We start from the raw sequence: 16765 nt of genomic DNA, 5'->3' as shown, positions 1-16765 counted from the left end.
GCTGGGAGCCACCCACTGTGTGGAGCAAAGATTTCCTGAGCAGGCACGTCCCTGCTGGGCAGGTCGAGCTGTCAGAGCACTCAAGGTGGAGGGTGCCCTCAGCCCAGTGGGGCCTGGGTCCAGGGCCATTCAGCTCTTTACATCTCTGTGCCAGTTGCCTGGAAAAAGCAGCAGCCACCACCCTCCTGCCCCTAGGTCCTGGGATAAGAGGCTAGTCCTGTTGTCCAGACCCCTCATTCCACAGTCTCTGGACAGCAGGGAGAACGGGCTGCTGGGAGGGCCGGCATGCAGGGTGGACAGACAGAGGGCAGGAGGCTGGGCTAGGCAGCTGTGAGGTGCCTTATGTGAGGGTCAGGGTGGGTGATGGCTCTGGGCTGGCAGGATCCCAACTGTCCCTTTGGCCCAAACCTCACAGGTCCCAGAGGGTAAAAACAGGCCCAGAGAAGGGAAGGTTTCCTTTCAGCCTATAAGTCCCGTGGAAGAAGGCAGGAAGGGGAAGTGGAGTTCCAACGTGTGAGTAAAAGAGGGTAGTCCACAGGGAAGAATGGATGAACAGACGAGGGCTCCCCGCTAGGAGGTCCCATTTGCTGGAAGCATCCAGGGAGCCAGCATGGTGCTGTTGGCCCTAGAAGACTGTGAGCAGGCCGGCATGGCGGGCGGGAGGTGGCTCAGTCCGGGGGACAGATGTGCCGGGCAGCCCAGAGCAGGTCAGGCACGACGCCAGCGTGCAGCTGGAGGATGGAGCCCACGCTGAGCAGGTGCATGATCTGGTGTGAGTTACCCCAGTAGTCGAAGCGGCCTGGTCCCCAGCGCTCCGGCAGGCGGGCCACGTTCACCAGCCCCCCAAGCAGTGCCAGTGCATCCATGCGCAGGTAGCAGCGCAGGGAGCCTGGAGCCCCAGAGCCCAGCCCCACTCCCCGGGCCCCAAACATGAGGAGGCGGGCGCCAGCCTGCCAGCCAAAAGCGCGGAGCCGGGTACTGGTGGAGGGGGCAGTGAGGGCCCGCCAGCCTGCCACACCCGACAACACGGTGTAGGCCACCAGGGCAGCTGGGCGCAGCCAGGGCCTGCAGGCCAGGGTGCAGTGGATGATGGGCAGGGCCCCTGCACAGAGGAGAGAGGCAGGAGAGGGCACATCAGTCTGGGGGTCCACCTGCCCTTGTCCCTTTTTTTTTTCCTTCCAGTTTCCCTGATACCTGCCCTTTCTATCTCAGACTCATGTGAGTGTACCCGACCCCCAGCTCCCATCCTTCAAGCCCTCCGCCCCCCACCCTATCCCTTGGCTCACCGAGGGTGTTGACGAGGCAGACCCCACACATATCCAGGGCAAGGAGCCGAGTGTACACAGGGCTGCCCCCTTTGTGGCACATGAAGAGGTGATAGAGCACAGAGCCTGCAGGGGGTGCCAGGCAGGCTACACAGTGTGTGCCCCACAGCCAGCCATCCTTGCCCAGCTGACCCCAGGGCAAGGTCATGGGCAGCAGCACCAGGAAGCCCAGCAGGGCCAGCCCTGGGGGAGGGAGACAGTTTTCCATCAGACAGCTTCAGCATTGAGGACAAGTCATGTCCTCAATGAGGCCACAGGCTAGAGGGATGGGAGCAAGACAGGTCCTGACAAGGCTGTTGGCCAACTCTTGGCCGGCCCTGGACAGAAGCAGGCTCTGGGCTTTCAGTAACTTTATTTAGCAGAGCTCACAATAGTTCTGGGAAGGGGAGACCATTATCCCCACTTTATAGGTGAGGAAACCGAGTAACCTGCCCCAGGGGACCCCAGCAAGTACGCAATGAAGCAGCACAGAGCCCCGGGCAGTCTGACTCCCAAGCTGGTCTCACCCTTGCAGCCACCACACCACTTCCCAGGAAAGCAGGGGGCCCCCACTCCCCAGTCTGGCCTAGGTATATCAGCAAAAGCCAGAGGGGGCATGATCTCAAGGTGAGTTCTGAATCCGACATGTAGGCAATGACAACAGATCCCAGGGCCACTTAGCTTGCTCCTCCCAATCCCTATGTCCTCTCTCTCCAGAAGGGACCAGACAGATGGAGGCTGTGGGCCTTTTTGTCCACCAGAGCAGGTGAGGCCAGGCAGGGCAGGGGGCTGAAAGAACCCTGTTCCACCTTCTACCCAGGCACCTTTTCAGGGAGTTCCAGTCCTCCCAGTCCAGGTCTTCAGGACCATTCCTACCACTTCCTGCAGGCACTTTGGCATTGCCCTCACACGGGTCAAAGGTCGGCACTGGCAGGCTGTGGCCGCTGACTGCCCACTCTTGGCAGGGTCTAGCCAGGCCACAGTCCCCCAGGGGGCAGGTACCAAGGCTGGGCCTAGCGCACTCAGGGCCCCTCTCTCCACCCGGGTAGGCCAAGGACGGGCAGGGCTGTGTCAGCACAGCTCCGCGGGGCCGCGGAGGAGGGGCCCGGCTCCTGCGGCGGGGAGGGGGGGACGGGGGCGGGGGCGGGGGAGGAGACGCCACCAGGAGGAGCCCGGCGGCTGGGCTGCTCCGGGCGGGCGGGGACGGCAGGGCGGCCAGGGCCTAGCTTCGCCTCCTGGGCCCCTCCTCGCCAAAGTCAACACCCATCTCCGGGACGGGTGCTGGCGGTAGAGGGTGCCAGGGCGCAGGGATTACGAAGCGGCCGGACACCAAGTTACTTATTCCCAGGGCTCAGAGGGATTAAGCGGACTCGGTCTCCGACTCCGCTTCCCTCGCCTGCCCCGGGGGCCCCGCCGGGGGAGCAGAAGCGGGCAGCGACGATCGGCACAATGGCAGCTTTGTCACCGCGGCTCCTGGCCGTGCCAGGGCCGGGGCAGCCCAGGACCTGGGCGCTGGGGCTCTCCTCGGCCTTCGGGCCCCCGGCCGGGCGCGGGCAGGGCTGCCGCGGATGGGGGATGCGGGGCGCGGCTCACCGTGCGTGTAGATGTTGCCCAGCTCGTTGTGCATGTAGAAGAGGCTACGCAGGCAGCCCGAGCCGCTGCTGGCCGGCCGGTAGCCGGTGAGCACGAACTTGTTGAACTGCAGGTGCGGCGGCGAGCTGGCCCAGTCCAGCAGGCGCGGCCCGGCCAGGAACGCCATGGCCCGGCCGGGCGAAGTCGGTCCGCGCTCCTCTTGCCCCCAGGTCTCCTCAGCGGGCCAACAGCACCCGGAGCCTCATCCCTGCGCCCGCCCACCTCCCAGTGCTCGGTCCGCGCACGCGCTGGCCCGGGGGGTCCCAGCCCGTGCCCCCCTCCCGCGCTGCGCACGCGCGGGCCCCGCGACCCCACGCCTGGGCGGAGGCCGGGGACGCACAGGAATCCGGAGCGCAGTGCGGCTGGCAGGCGCTGTGCAGGGACAGCTCGCGGCGGCTGCTGTGGCGGCGGCTGCTGTGGCGGCGGCAGCGGCCAGTAGTCTCTCGGCTGCCGGGAGGACGGGCGCGGCCGGACGCGGGAGGGGACGCCAGGCTCCGCCCCAGCTGCTTGCCCCCGCCATCCAGCCAGGGTTTCGCGCTCTGGGCTCCTGACGTCGCGGCTGCGAGGGCCAATGGGCGCGGCCGGCTGGGAGGTTCCTCCCGGCAGCCGCCCAGGCCTCAGCGTCTTAGCATAATATATGCGGTCCCAGTCTCATTTGCATGGGGTGCCTGTTGGATTGGGACCCGACGTTCTGGGTCCTGGTGGCTCGCGTTCCCTTGCAGTTCGCGCCCGGGCTTTTCGCGCGACCCCCAGGTCGACTCACCCTTGGGCATTCACCCTCCCGGGCACAGCCCCTCCACCCTGCAGCACCCCACAACCCGGGCTCTGTCCAAGGTGCTGCCGACCCGGGATTTTCGGACGGGTCAGGTCTAGAGCCGGCGCGCCCCTACTCCACCGGTGGTATCTCCACTCTCCCGACTTCCCCGGAGCGCAGCAAGGCGTGCCGAGATGCCCAGGCCTCTAGGGGTGTGCCTGACGTGCCCGGAGCCCTCCAGTGAGGCCCTGCCCTTCGGGCCAGGCTTCTTCGAGCTTGGGCTGGGCCAAAGTCGCTCACTGTTCAAGCCAAAGGCGCATCTTCGGCCCCGCCCAGGACGGGCAGGAAACGGAGAGGGAGAGAGGGCAGGAGGCCAGGGAAGAAAGTTCAGTCCCCACCAGGGTTCATCCTAAATCTGGTCCACGAAGGCATCCCTTCTTCTGCTTAACCCTGCTGACAACCGGCCTCCACCTCCTCCCCTTCTCCAGGACCCCGCCCACTCATCCTTCCGCCTCCGCGGTTCCTCTGCATTCCAGGCTGCTACACGAAACTCTTTGCGATGAACGCCTTTAACTTGCATGCACACAACCAGTCTTGGCACTGTACCCTCATAGCTCTTCCCACACGTAAGAAATTCCGGAGCCCTGTACCAAAATAGGTCCTTTATTCAAAGTCTATGATTGGTCTTTTGACCACTTTTGTTGACCTCTCACATTTCACTTTGGGCAGCAGTCCAGAACCACCCCAGGAGGGGCTCAAAGACCCAGGTATCGAGGTCTATGAGAGAAGTCGGATTCCTCTTGCCCTTTGGCCTTGACCATCTGGACCCCGAGGGTCAGGTGAAGTTCCCAATAATAGCACCAGATGCTTCCTGTCCGACGTCTGGCCTCCTTGAGATGACTAGAGGCCGAGCTGCCAAGCTTCAAAAGGGCAGAAGGCCAAGGTAGACAGTGTGTGGCAAAGGGTCTCAGGAGTCTATCCCGCTGCAGGAGGGTCCAGTGAACCCTGGGGGTCCCGAGTCAGAGAGCAGAGATGAGTGAGCGCAGGGAGCTCTGGCTGGAGGCGCTCAATGGCCGGTAACTCGCGGTTAGACTCTCAACCTGGGGGTCCCCGGGAGGACAGGGCAGGGCGACCCCTCGAGGCCGGCGGTACCAAACGGCCCAGCTTCTTGCGGGGTCCCGGGAAGGCCCCAACGCTGGGGGCCCTTTACCCGGAGCCAGCAGGCAGCTCCTAGAGAGGGAGCAGACGTCAGCCGAACCCCCAACCAACCTCACCTCCAGCACCTTGCTTCGCTTGTGATCCCACGCGTCCCTCGAACGCGTGATCCTCGTCCCTCGAACCCAGGAGTTCCTTCCAGCCCTGTTCCCGTCGTGGGCCCTAGCTTCCCACCAGGGCCCCCCACGCCCCGGGGCACCGGGGCGGGGCGTCAGGCTCCCGGCAAGGTCCGCCCTCAGGTCCTGCCCCAGAGCGCGCACCGTCCGCGCAGCAGGCGCAGCAGCGACAGCAGCAGCAGCAGCAGCACTGAGACGGTCGTCACCGTCAAGAAGACCTGGGCTGCGGGCACACGAGTGTGGTGAGGACAGGGCTTGGAAGGGGCTGTTCCCCAAACTCTCTCCCGCCTCCCACGCCCGTCTCACCCCCCATCGCGGCCTCTGGAGCCCCAGGCCGGGGGCTGCAGCTCACGTTGGCCCCGTCGGGGGGCTCTGCAGGGGTCTGGGCCGAGCCCTTGGGGGGCGCAGGGTCGTCGGCGTCCTGCAGCCCTGCGGAGAGGGGTGTGAGGCAGGCTGGCGGGGGAGCGGGCTGAGGGGGGACGCGGCGGGGCCTCACCGCGGTAGGTGAGCGCGAAGCCCTGCGCATGGCCGCGAGCGTCGCTGCGGAAGGTGAGCAGCAGTGCGGCGGAGCGCAGGCGCAACGGCCCCGGCGGCGGCGGGCGGGCGCCGTCGAAGGCGCGGAGCAGGCTGCCCGAGGCGGCGTCGCGCAGCTCCAGCTGGTCGCGCGGGTCCGCCAGCTCGAAGAGGCGGAAGGTGAGCTCCAGCGCGGCGCCCGGAGGGCCCAGCGCCCAGCTACAGTTCCGGTCCGGCCCGTACTCGTCCGGGAAGTCCGGGGAGTAGATGACACCTTGAGGTGCGGTCCAGTTCCCCTGGCAGGAGCCCACGGACACTGTGGGCGGGGCCGGCGGTCAGAACCCGGAGACCGGCGGGCTCCTCCTTCTACATAGAGCCCCGCCCCTTCCTAGCTAGGCCCCGCCCCAGACAGACTAACCTCATCTTCGGACCCCGTCTCCACCCCAGGTTCAGCCCAACTCCCTCCTCCGACCCCGTCCAACCCCTTCCATAGGCCCCGCTGTCAAACTATTAATCCCCTCCTCAAGTCTCGCCCTGAAACAATTCCTTTCTCAGGTCCCGTCCTCAGACCCAGACCCCTGGCCCCAGGGTCAGCCCAGCCCCCTCTTCGGGCCCAGTCCTCAACCCAATCCCTTTATTAGGCCCCGCCCCCAACCTACCACCTTCCCTTCCCAGATCCCGCCCCCTGTCACGGCATCGCTGAGTCTCACTCAGACTCTTCCCCTCATCCGAGCCCCTCATCCCTGCCCACTCCTCGCCTTCGTAGATGCCCAGGCGCCCATCGCCGCCGCACAGCTGGCCCGGGTGGCCAAAGCAGATCTGGTCACAGTCGGTGGCCGGAGCCGGGCGTCCCCGGGCCAGGTCGCTTTCAGAGCCACAGAAACAGGCGTAGCCAGCCTCCACGCCGGCCAACTGGGAGCACAGACTGGGTGACCCCCGAGACAGGGGCTGGGGTGGGGGTGGGGTGGTGGGAGCCAGGGGTCGGGGTCGGAAGTGGGAATCGGGCTGGGGGTTCAGAAATCAGTGTCAAGGTTTGGCCTCAGAGTTGGAAGTTGATTTGGGTCCTGAGGTCAAGGTCAGGGGTCACCACTGGTCTGGGCAGGTGGGCAATACCTGGTAGCCCTTCATGCGGCAGAAGCGAAGGCACACCTGGACCGTGAGCTTTGTTGAGGTGCCGCTGGGGCCGCTGAGGGCCGGGGGTGCCCCAGAGTCCACGAAGCAGCCCAGGTACCCAGGCACTGAGGGGGCAGCAGAGTCAGGCTCAGTGAGGTGCCTCCAAAAGCGAACTCTGCCCAGGCAGTCCGGCCTCCACCATTGTCCAGCCCGGCCTACTCACTATGACACGTGGGGATATCGCAGTAGCGCCAGTAGATGCCCTCCTCCGTCTCGGCCACGTAGCACCATGGCTGCACATCACCATCTGGGTTACTGTAGGTACAGGAGAAATAGTTGGGATCCTACCGTCCCAAGAACGGCAAATTCCAGCCCTGACCCACGGCTTATTCTCAAAATGGCCACCGTGTGTGTTAGAGCAAATTCTGGTTTGCCCCCCAGAATGGATGTCGATTTCCGAGTGGACGGTGTGAAATCATTAAAGGGCCCTGGGGGCTGATTTTAGGTCTTCAGCTGTTGCTAGGCTCTGAGGACTTTGAGGCCATTTGTAGTATTCGCCCTCCACCCAGCCATGGGCCTCAGCCAAGTCCCTTATCTTGGAATCCTGCTTTAAAGCAGAAGTGATGAGCCCTAAGCTTTGCGGTTCAGCAGGGAAGTGTCCTCTCGCTCAGCTCGGTCCCTGCCGCTTCAGACCGAAACTGTGGCTCTGAACCCCCAATCCCTCCGTCACCACCAGTAGATGTGTCTCAAAAGAAGCTGTGAGCCAAGGGCCCGGCCCCTCACTCCAGGGCTTGCCCTCTGACTACGCCACGCCCTTATGGGCGCCTTGAGTGCCCAGGCCTGACCTGAGGCTCTGCAGAAGTTATGCGCCTAAGGCCCGACCCAGGTCATAAAAGGTTCTACCTCACGCTTAAGCCCCGCCCCTAGGCCCTCGAGACGGCCCCTGTGCCTGCCCAGCAGAGACCTCCGCTCCGCCCATGCCGAGGCCCAGCCCCAGGCCAACGCCTGTAATAGTGCACCCAGCCCCGCCCCAGCGAAGGCCCTGCCCCTCACCGGCAGAAGTTGTGCGCGCCCAGCCCCCAGCGGCCGTGGGGGTCGCTGGCGCTGCTGTAGCTGTGCTGCTGCGTCTGGTCCCAGTAGAGGCACGGGCGGCCAGCCCCGCGCGGGCCCGTGCGGTTCTGGTGGCCGCGGTAGTCTGCGCCATTCACCTGGAAGCACTCGGACAGGCCTGCACGGCGACGGCGGGGCCTGGGGAGGTCCTGACCCTTGCCGGGCATCCTCACCCCACACTCCGACGCCAACTCCCGCCCGGCTCCCCAGCCAGCGCCCCCGGCGCCCACGGGGCCCTCGGGCTGCTCAGCTGCTGCCACCACCTGCTCTGCCCCCTCGCCAGTGGGACTCGGGTTCTAGGCGCGGAGGCCGAGGAGGGAAGGGTGACCTTGGCCCAGTCGCCGGGCCGCGACTCACCTGGGCTATGCAGGCTCCCAGCTGAGGCCCCGCGTGGCAGCAGCAGCCGGAGCAAGAGAAGGAGGAGGAGGCCCTGCGGGGCCCGTGTCCCCATCGCCCCCAACCAAGAAGAGGTCGCCCTGGCCCGCACAAGGCCCTTGTCGCCCCTGGGGTCGCTCCGGGGTCTCCCAGACGGCCTGGGGGGCGTTGTCCTCTGACAGTCTGTCCTCGTCCCCGCTCTGCGAGGCGCTCTCTGTCTGGGGCGGGGAGGGGGGGGGCGGTAATATCTCCCAGGGGTATTTGCCTCCTAGGGTTTCTGGCCCTGAAGGCGTCTCTCTGTCCCGGGCCCTACTGGGAGTCTCCCTGGGGGGACGATCTCTGGCCAGGGAAGTTCTCCGTCTCTGCCTCTCCGGGCTCAGGGTCCTGCCTCGGCTTCCACACCCGCCCCCTCCCTCTGCCTCTTGCTCTCTGAGTCTCCCTCGCCCAGGTCTCCAACGCGCTGGCTCCTGCCCCCCTCGCGTCCCTCCGCGCGTCCCTCCCCCCGGGTCCCTCCCTCCCTCCCCACCCCCCACCGAGGCAGGGAAGCCCCGCCCGAGACTGGAGCGGAGGCAGCAGGTCCAGACGCCTCCCACGCCCGCCCCCCATCTCCGGGACCCTCTGTGTCCCGGAGCGCGCCTCCCCTCCCTTCCTCCTCTCAGGGTCGGTGAAGGTTCCTGCGGGCGCGTGTGGAGGAGGCCCGGCCAGGCTGGTGGACAGAACGACCCTAATGGGGGAGACACAGGACCCTCTCCCGAGGCCACACGTCCCCGGGGCACCCGGAGTCCCCAGCTCACAGACACCCTTGAATGAAGTGCAGGCACGCTCTCCCACTCAGTCACCCATTCACTGTGAGACGCTCACACGCACACCCTCTTTCGGATCTTCACGCCTCTCCCTTCCCAGGTCCCGACGCCTCTGGCCTGAGGAAGCGCCACTCCCTGCCCCCGCACCCGCCCGACGGGCTGGAATGGTGGCCGCTCAGTCTGGGACAGGCAGGGGCAGCTGGTGTCTGGGGAGGAAGGCAGCTGCGCCCCTGGTCCCAGCCTGTCCCCTCCTCTCCTCCTCCTCTCCCTAGGACCCCCAGCCCAGGCGCGCCGGAGCCCTCGCAGAGCGGTGGAATTCCCCCAGCGGTGCCCCCCCCCCACCTGGCGGGGGAGGGGGAAGGGGAGCAGGTCCAGGCAGGCGTGGGGGGAAATTCCCCGCCCCCTCCCCCTGGGCCCGACTCCTCCGAGTCCTCTGATCTCCCAGCAGCGCCCGCCGGCTGCCCTCAGGGCTTGGGGAGAGGCCAGCGCAGGTGCGTGGGAGGGCGGGGGCGGGGGCCGGGAAGGAGATGGGTGGTGGCCTGGGGCCCAGAGCGGCCCGCCCGGCCCCGATGTCTTGCTCCCCAGTTCAGCCTGCCCACCCCTCACCAGTCCCCCAACAGGCTGTCCAGCCTGCAAGGACCTGTCTCCGCTCTGTCAGTACCCGCCGCACTCCTCCCCCGCCCCAGATAGGGGGCGCAGAGAAGATTCTAGGAAAGCCAAAGTGCTGGTGGTGGTGGTGACTGGACCCGCGAAGACCTCGCTTCGAATGAGCCTGTGCCTCATACACAGGCTGGGGGGAGGTGTGTGTGTGTGGGGGGGCGTTATCCCAACGCAGCTGGCTGGCTGAGACTGGAGGCCAGCGCCCAGGTTGCCTCCTGGGGGGACCCTCTCAGCTGCCATGCTGGCCCGGGCTCACCTCCCAGTTTCCTGGCCCACTGAACAATGGACTGGGAGTCTCACCAGCGCAGGCTAGCCCAGCGCAGGGAACCCAGCTAAGGAGAGAGTAGTAAAACCCACGGACCTGGCCCCCTTCTCCCTTCTGCTTGTGAGCTTGGGGGCTGCTGTGGCTCCATGGCGTTGTCCTAGGCTCTGGCCCAGGGAGAGCATCCTGGGGCAGCAGGCCTGGGCGATGGGGGTGCATGGGGAGCCTCGCTCCCCGGAGTCACCTGAGAAAAGGGCGGGGTGGAGGACAAAGACAACCAGGACCCCTCGTGCAGAAGGAAGGCCAGTGGTGGAGTGGAGGAAGAACTGACCCCTTTTCTGGCAGGAGGGTTGACTAAAAAGGGCTGTCCGTCTGGTCCACTGTACTTTGGGCCCCCACTGCCAGGCTGATCTCCTGCAAAAGGGGTATTGGATGAAAAGAAGGGGGTGCTCAGTTCCGGGACTCAGGCACCAAGATGAGAGGCAGTATCCCCACTGCAAGCTCCAGTCCCAGGTGGCTCACAGAACCTTGAACTAAGGAAGGCCTGGGCTCTCGCCCCCACCACTTCCGGGGAGTTCAGAAAGGCTGCCTGCCGAGGGGCCCACGGTCCCAGTCAGGACCTCCTCCTGGTCTCCCCGCAGCAATGGTACCACTGTCGTGGGAGGGCTGGGTCCCTACTGCCTGGTCCCTACCTGCACCCTGCCTGTTTACTGACCCTGGCTCCTCCAGCTCCTGCACAAACAGCTGAACTTCATTTCCCTGCTTCCCTTGCATTAGGTATAGCCACAGGAGTGAGTTCTGGCTATGAGGCATGGGCAGGAGTGATGCCTCTCACTCCTCAATTCTCAAAGCAAGGGCCCGGATCAACAGCATTGACATCACCAGGGAGCTTGTTAGAAATGCAGATTCTCATACCCCACTCCATGCCTCCTTCATCAGAGCCTGCATTAACAAGATCCCCAGGTGTTAAAGTTTGAAAAGCACTGATGTAGACCCCTGCCAGGTCTGGTCTACAATAGCCTCAGTTTCTATCTCCTTCATTCACCAACTAGATGGAGGGGATACCTAGGGCCTAGGGCAGGGTGGAAGGAGCCAGATTCCCTAGCGACCTTGTAGAAGGAGCCTGCCAACTAGAAGTATCAGCATGGGACTCTGCATGAGTGGAGAAATAAATATCTATGTGTTAAGCCACTGAGATCAGGGGCTTGCTTGTTACAGCAGCTGGCACAACTTACCTGGACTAATACATTCCCCCCACCCTCATACAGTTCTTGTCTCCAAGGCTGGTTCCTCTGAGAGCTGGGAGGGAGAATGTTCCATGCCTCTCATTTAGCTTCTGGTGCCTTGTTGGCCGTCGTTGGCATTCCTTGGCTCGTAGAAGCCACTAATCACCCCAGTCTCTGCCTTCACCTTCGCATGGCATTCTCCCTGTGTGAATGTCTGTGTCCGAATTTCCCCTTTTTATAAGGACACTAGTCATGTTGGATTAGGGGCCCAACCTACTGCAGTAGGATCCCGTCTAAACTAATCACATCTGCAACGACCTATTTCCAAATAAGGTCACATTCTGAGGTACTAGGGGTTAGGATTTCAACATGTGAATTCTGGAGGGACACAATTCAACTCATAACATCTTACTTATTTCTTGTCACTTTTCCATCCTTGCTGCTATTTCCCTAGTCCGAGCCACCACCATCTCCTACTTGGACTAATAGCTCTCTCAGCTGAGGTCCAGCTCCCCATGGTTACCCTGAACAGCCCTTCCAGCAGCCAGAGTCTTGTTTTGATGGGAGAAGGCTGAGGGGCTGTTCTAGTGCCCTCGGAGCCCTCAGGGGAACAGTAGGGTGGCCAGCCAGGAGAGGCTGGGCTCTGCAGAGCTGTGATGAGGATGCAGCCTGAGGCTGGCAGCCGCCCTGCCCTTTGTCTCCAGAGACTCCCTTGGGTACCTCTGGCTTCTGGTCCTTGAACCAGGTAATCATACCTGATATGGACACCTGGGAGAGAACACCTGGGGCAGGTGTTGTATGATGGGGTTGCATTTTAGAAAAGCCCTTGGCTATCATGGGGACAGATTGCAGAGAGGGGACACTGGAGGCTGCAGTGGTCACAAAGGTGAAGGGTTGGGGCTCTAGGTGACTCAGGGGCCTAGGGATGGGGATGTTTATTAATACAAGGATTGACTAACAGTCTTCTTTACCATATGTGTGCCTTACTAGTGCTATGGACTGAATGTTTGTGTCCCCCCCAAATTCACACGTTGAAACCCTAATCCCAATGTGATAACATGAAGAGGTGGGACCTTTGGGAGGTGTTCCGGTCAGGGTGGAACCCTCATGATGTGTTAGTGCCTTATACGAAGAGGCCAGAAAGTTAGCTAGGCCTACCCCCCTTCTGCTCCCCACGTGAGGACACAGTAAGAAGGTGGCCAACTGTAAACGAGGAAGAGAGCTCTCACCAAAACTCAACCATGCCCACACCCTGACCTCACAATTCCAGCCTCCAGAACTGTGAGAAATACATGTCTGTTGTTTAAGATCCCCCCTCCCTGCACCCCTCCCCTCTGGGGCCTATGGTATATTATGGCAACCTGAGTGGACTAAGACACCTGGATTCCCCAAATTCTCCCAGCACCAGAGGAAGGAACCCCATCAGCCTTAACACATAGGGAAAGAAACCGCAGAGGCAGTGACTTCTAATGGGTCTGAGGTTTCTTTTCGGGGTGATGAAATGTTCTGGAATTACATAGAGGTGATGGAGGCCCTACTCTGTGAACGTACTAACAGTCATTGAATCGTACACTTGAGTTGGTGAACTCTATGGTGTGTGGATTGTATCTCAATAAAGCTGTTACTAAAGAAAGAAAGAAAGAAAGAACTAGGCAGGGTGGCACTGGTGGCACTGATAGCTGACGGGACCTAGGGACAGGCAGGGCGGTGTTGAGGACGGCTCTGGGTTTCTACGTATGTGGTGGAGCCATCAGAGGAGAGGGATGATGGAGACACTCCCCTTCTCCACCTTTGCTGCTGGTGACCACGGGATATCCAGGGCCAAGGTCCTGGGGGCAGCTGGACACACAGGTTTGGTTGCAGAAGGGAGGGCAGAGCTGGGGCTGCAGATTGACAAACCGTGAACCCTGAAAATGGCTGGGCAGAAAAGGGCTGAGGTCCAGTCCCCAGAACACCAACCACCTTGCTTATCGGTTGGGTGGGGGCCAAGGAGCCCTCAAAGGAGGTGCAGAGAACCTGGGAGCCACCTTCAGGTCTGCAGGGATCAAGGAGGGGCAGTCAGTGCAGGAGATGAACTCTGAGATGCACCCGCTGAATTTAGTGACAAGGAAGTCCTTGGTGCCACCCTGCAGGATCCATCTCGACGGAGGACATGGGGACAGGAGGCTGGGCTGGGTGGGCAGAGGGAGCTGGGCCAGGAGAAGTGTTTCAGTGACGCTCATCTCACAACCCCAGGGACAGGACTGAGGGCTGGGGCCCCTAGAGCCAGCAGCTGGCCCATTTTTAAAATTTGAGTAACTTTTTGGCAGTCTCGCTGCTCCTTACGAACTTTTTATTTCAGATTTCATAATTGAGATGTTGTTGCGCCATCACCCAAAGGGACACAGAGATATATTAGCGGCTCCACGTGGTGCAGACATAATGAAACAGAGTTTATTGGGGGAACTAGCAGCGGAGTGGAAATAGGGAAGGGGGAGGGCAGGACCACGCCCAGCTGTCGCTGTCCACCAGGGGCCAGCTTCCAAGAGGGACTTGCCCCTGTGCACTTTGCTCTGTGACAAGGATAGGGCAGGGGACATCTCTCTGGCTCTGGAACCGCGGAGGAAGTGACTGTATGATGGGGAGCCTCTGGGGCTCGGTGGTGGGAGGTGAGTGGCCATGGGGCTACCCAAGGCGACAGCAGTATCCAAATTCATGTCCACTGGGGAGTCCTCGGTCCGAGCAACATGGACCATCCACCTACCCTCTAAGGTCAAAGCAGGTACAGAGATGAGGATGAGTGGCTGGGCCCTGGTCAATGTGAGCATGGGGGCAGAGGGACAAGCCTGAGTCCTTCCTCTGACCCTGGGCCTGGAGCCCAGCCAAGGTGACGGGCATGGGACTTGAGACTGGGAGTCGCCCGCCCTGCGCCCCGTGGAAGCCCTACTGTGGCGGGTGGGAAACCAGTGACCCTGCAGGCGTTCGGGTGACATTGGCTGCTGGGACTTGGTGCTTCTCGCCGGGCACTTCAGGCCTGTGTGACATTCCTCTTTGTGTGGAACTGAGCAGAGACCCAGCTGGTGCTGGCACAGACTTGACTGTCCTTTTAAGTTCAGGTGCCTTTCTATAAGTGTGGTCGCCTCCCGTGGATGTGCACATCTGTGGGTCTGGGATTGGGGTGCATCTGTTCCCACAGGGCTGTCTTTGGCCTTGGCCACGGGCAGTTCACTCTCTCCGGGCAGCGTGCTCCATGGCCAAGAGCACTGCCCGAAACACAGCCCCTGTGTTGCGTGTCCATTGCAGGCGGCCAGCAGCACGATGGGTCTCTTGGCAGGTGCCTGCCTCCTACCTGGGAGGTGGGGCTATCACGTTGCTGGACCATCTTCATGACTGCTGGCCAGGCTGGTGGGTGAGGGCCCCATGGAGCCGGCAGTCTGGTCAAGAGATGGGACAGTTACCTGCCTGGGGAGGTAGCCAGGGTCTTGGGGGTCAAGGTTGCCCTGGCTTGGGGGTGCCAGTTCCACTTCAAGCTTGTCCCAGCTTATGAAAACAAGTCAGGGAGGACTTGGGATGAATCAGCAGAGGATCAAGGCCTCTCTTTCAGCTCCACGGGGGCTGGGGAATGGCCAGCAGAAGCTGCACTGTCCCCCCGTGGGCTGGGAGCAGACCCCTCAGCAACCTTTCCGAGGACTCCCACCCACTCCTAGTCCAGCGGGCACCTGGGCCAGGTGACCAGAGACGCTGCCCCAGGTGTGGAGGCTTCCCTCTGCCCAGCCAAACTCCATCACTTCCCACCACGTGGCACTGAGACATGTGGAGTGTATGCCTTTCTGGTGGCCATCTGTTGCTGCAAAGGGCATGTGGACACACAGCAGCTCTACACAGTAAGATATAAAATCAGGTTTATTGCGGGAAATGTATAGGCAGAGGGACAGTGGGGGGGTGTCTGAGCTGTCACTGTCCCATGGCTGGACGGCAGGCTGCGTGGCCAGCTTGGCGGGAGGGAGCCTGCACCGTGTGCTCCCCCTGCAATTCAAGGAGCCCGCTGGGGAGGATGCGGCCCTGTTAGCAAGCAGCAGCCTCTGGAGTTCGTGGGGGACATGGGCCCACTGCTCCCTGCAGGCCGGCTCCCTGCCGTGCCATCAGACGGGAGAAGGGTTTGCGCCCGCTGTCATTGGGATCTGCCTCTCCTCCTGCATCAGGCGAACGTGGGCGACCCCGGTGGAGTTTGCCCAGCGCTGGCTTCCTGCAGCCATCAGGCTGGGTTCCAGGGCCCGAACAACACCTGCCCAGGGGATCGTGGACACTGGGTTTAATTTAAGTTGGAAAACAGCAAAGGGAACTCTAACAGAGGGTGTAGCAAGGCCTCTGGTTTCGGCCTGCTCTGTTAATGGGACAGCCACACCCCGGCAGCAGATAGCCAAGGAGCATGAAGGCCCACCTGGCACCTGCCCGGAAAACACCTGGGGCGGCTGGAACCGCACAGGGCAGCTCAGCCTGAAGAAGCAGGAACTTCCCCAAACGTGCCCCACCTTCGTCTTGAAGTGGCCTCCACGATGATTTTCCACTTTGTGGAGCCGAAGCAGGGCCACACCCAACAGGAAAGCCCTTGGCAAAGCCGTGGGCTCTGAAAACGGATGGGAATTTGCACCAGGGCAGGGGCAGGTGTCTTTGTGAACGATGCTTCCTTCCTCAGAGCTTTTGGTGGCCGTGGCCCTCCCCACGTCACTCCACGTCATACACAGCTGCGGGCCACCAGCTCCTGGGGCTCTTCTTTGTCAGCAGGGATACACCATCGAAGCGTTCCTCCTGGGAGGCCTCTTGAGGAAATGTGAAGGCCGTGGATGCTTTGGAAGAGTGAAAGAGAGGTTTTGTCGAGCAAAATCTAACCGGGTGGGAAATGCCGGGGTTCTGTGTGGACCTGGAGCATCCTTGACGCAGGCGGCACGTGAGGTTCCTCTGCTGAGTCCGGGAGGAGGCTGGCCTCATTGGGACTCGCTGTCCAGATGTGTACCTTCCACCTTCCTGATGACAAAGAAACACACATTCATGATATCCATGAAATCCAAACGTGGTGGAAAGAGATAATCAAGAAAGTTAAGGATTCCTGTAATCCCTTTCCCCTAGAGATCACCATCAACCAGATCATTTTTATACACACTCATATACATGCATCACAGCAGTTCCTTTAAAACGTGAGATTGGGAATTCCCTGGTGGTCCAGTGGTTAGGACTCCGAGCTTTCACTGCCAAGGGCGCGGGTTCAATCCCTGGTCGAGGAACTAAGATCCTACAGGCCATGCGGTGTGGCCAAAAAAAAAAACATAAATAAATAACTTCATACCCTTTAGCTACACCCCCCCCCAACATTCCTCACCCTAGGCAACAACTAATTTAATTTTTTTTTTAAATATTTATTTATTTATTTACTTTTGGCTGTGTCAGGTCTTAGTTGAGGCACGTGGGAGCTTTCGTTGTGGAGTGTGGGATCTTTCGTTGTGGAGTGTGGGCTCCTCGTTGCAGCGTGTGGGCTTCTCTCTAGTTGTGACACGCAGACTCCAGAGTGCGTGGGCTCTGCAGTTGCAGAGCGCGGGCTTAGTTGCGCCTCCGCATGCGGGATCTTAGTTCCCTGACAAGGGATCAATCCTGCGTCCCCTGCATTGGAAGGTGGATTCTTAACCACTGGACCTCCAGGGAAGTCCC

At 61.8% G+C, this 16765-nt stretch overlaps 3 protein-coding genes across 13 annotated transcripts in view; all 3 read right to left on the bottom strand.

Moving 5' to 3' along the window:
- Positions 1 to 668: 668 nt before the first annotated feature.
- Positions 669 to 3853, bottom strand: PAQR4 (progestin and adipoQ receptor family member 4; the record flags this gene model as incomplete). Of its 2 annotated transcripts, XM_082361097.1 has the most annotated exons (3): positions 2898 to 3853; positions 1287 to 1508; positions 669 to 1102 (listed from the first exon to the last, which is right to left on the bottom strand). In XM_082361097.1, the coding sequence occupies exons 1-3, from the start codon at positions 3061 to 3063 to the stop codon at positions 669 to 671; spliced, it is 822 nt and encodes a 273-aa protein (XP_082217223.1). In that variant the 5' UTR covers positions 3064 to 3853. The 2 variants fall into 2 exon arrangements, with proteins under 2 accessions (XP_082217223.1, XP_082217224.1); XM_082361098.1 differs by lacking the exon at positions 1287 to 1508 and having other exon boundaries at positions 2898 to 3460.
- Positions 3854 to 4018: 165 nt separating this feature from the next.
- On the bottom strand, positions 4019 to 9274 carry KREMEN2 (kringle containing transmembrane protein 2). Of its 5 annotated transcripts, XM_082361092.1 has the most exons (9): positions 8115 to 8635; positions 7701 to 7875; positions 6871 to 6962; positions 6648 to 6772; positions 6293 to 6446; positions 5518 to 5850; positions 5328 to 5450; positions 5166 to 5244; positions 4019 to 4920 (listed from the first exon to the last, which is right to left on the bottom strand). In XM_082361092.1, exons 1-9 carry the CDS (start codon positions 8206 to 8208, stop codon positions 4710 to 4712), a joined length of 1386 nt encoding a protein of 461 aa, XP_082217218.1. In that variant the 5' UTR covers positions 8209 to 8635; the 3' UTR covers positions 4019 to 4709. The 5 variants fall into 5 exon arrangements, with proteins under 5 accessions (XP_082217218.1, XP_082217216.1, XP_082217215.1 ...); XM_082361090.1 differs by adding an exon at positions 8927 to 9274 and having other exon boundaries at positions 4019 to 5244; positions 5328 to 5850; positions 8115 to 8350; XM_082361089.1 differs by adding an exon at positions 8927 to 9274 and having other exon boundaries at positions 4019 to 5244; positions 5328 to 5850; positions 8115 to 8346.
- Positions 9275 to 14947: 5673 nt separating this feature from the next.
- FLYWCH1 (FLYWCH-type zinc finger 1) overlaps positions 14948 to 16765 on the bottom strand; it is a 29609-nt gene continuing 27791 nt past the window's right edge. For 4 of the 6 annotated variants that reach the window (XM_082359596.1, XM_082359597.1, XM_082359595.1 and 1 more), the window contains one exon: positions 14948 to 16087. In XM_082359596.1, coding sequence (XP_082215722.1) covers positions 16048 to 16087 — 40 coding nt within the window. In that variant the 3' untranslated portion in view covers positions 14948 to 16047. Of the gene's footprint in view, positions 16088 to 16223; positions 16353 to 16492; positions 16718 to 16765 lie in introns of all 6 variants that reach the window. The other 2 variants (XR_014235532.1, XR_014235533.1) reach the window with 2 other exon arrangements.

Source organism: Balaenoptera borealis (assembly GCF_965194805.1).
Source record: "Balaenoptera borealis genome assembly, chromosome: 16".
Lineage (NCBI taxonomy): Eukaryota > Metazoa > Chordata > Mammalia > Artiodactyla > Balaenopteridae > Balaenoptera > Balaenoptera borealis.
This window is presented reverse-complemented; position numbering and strand designations above follow the sequence as displayed.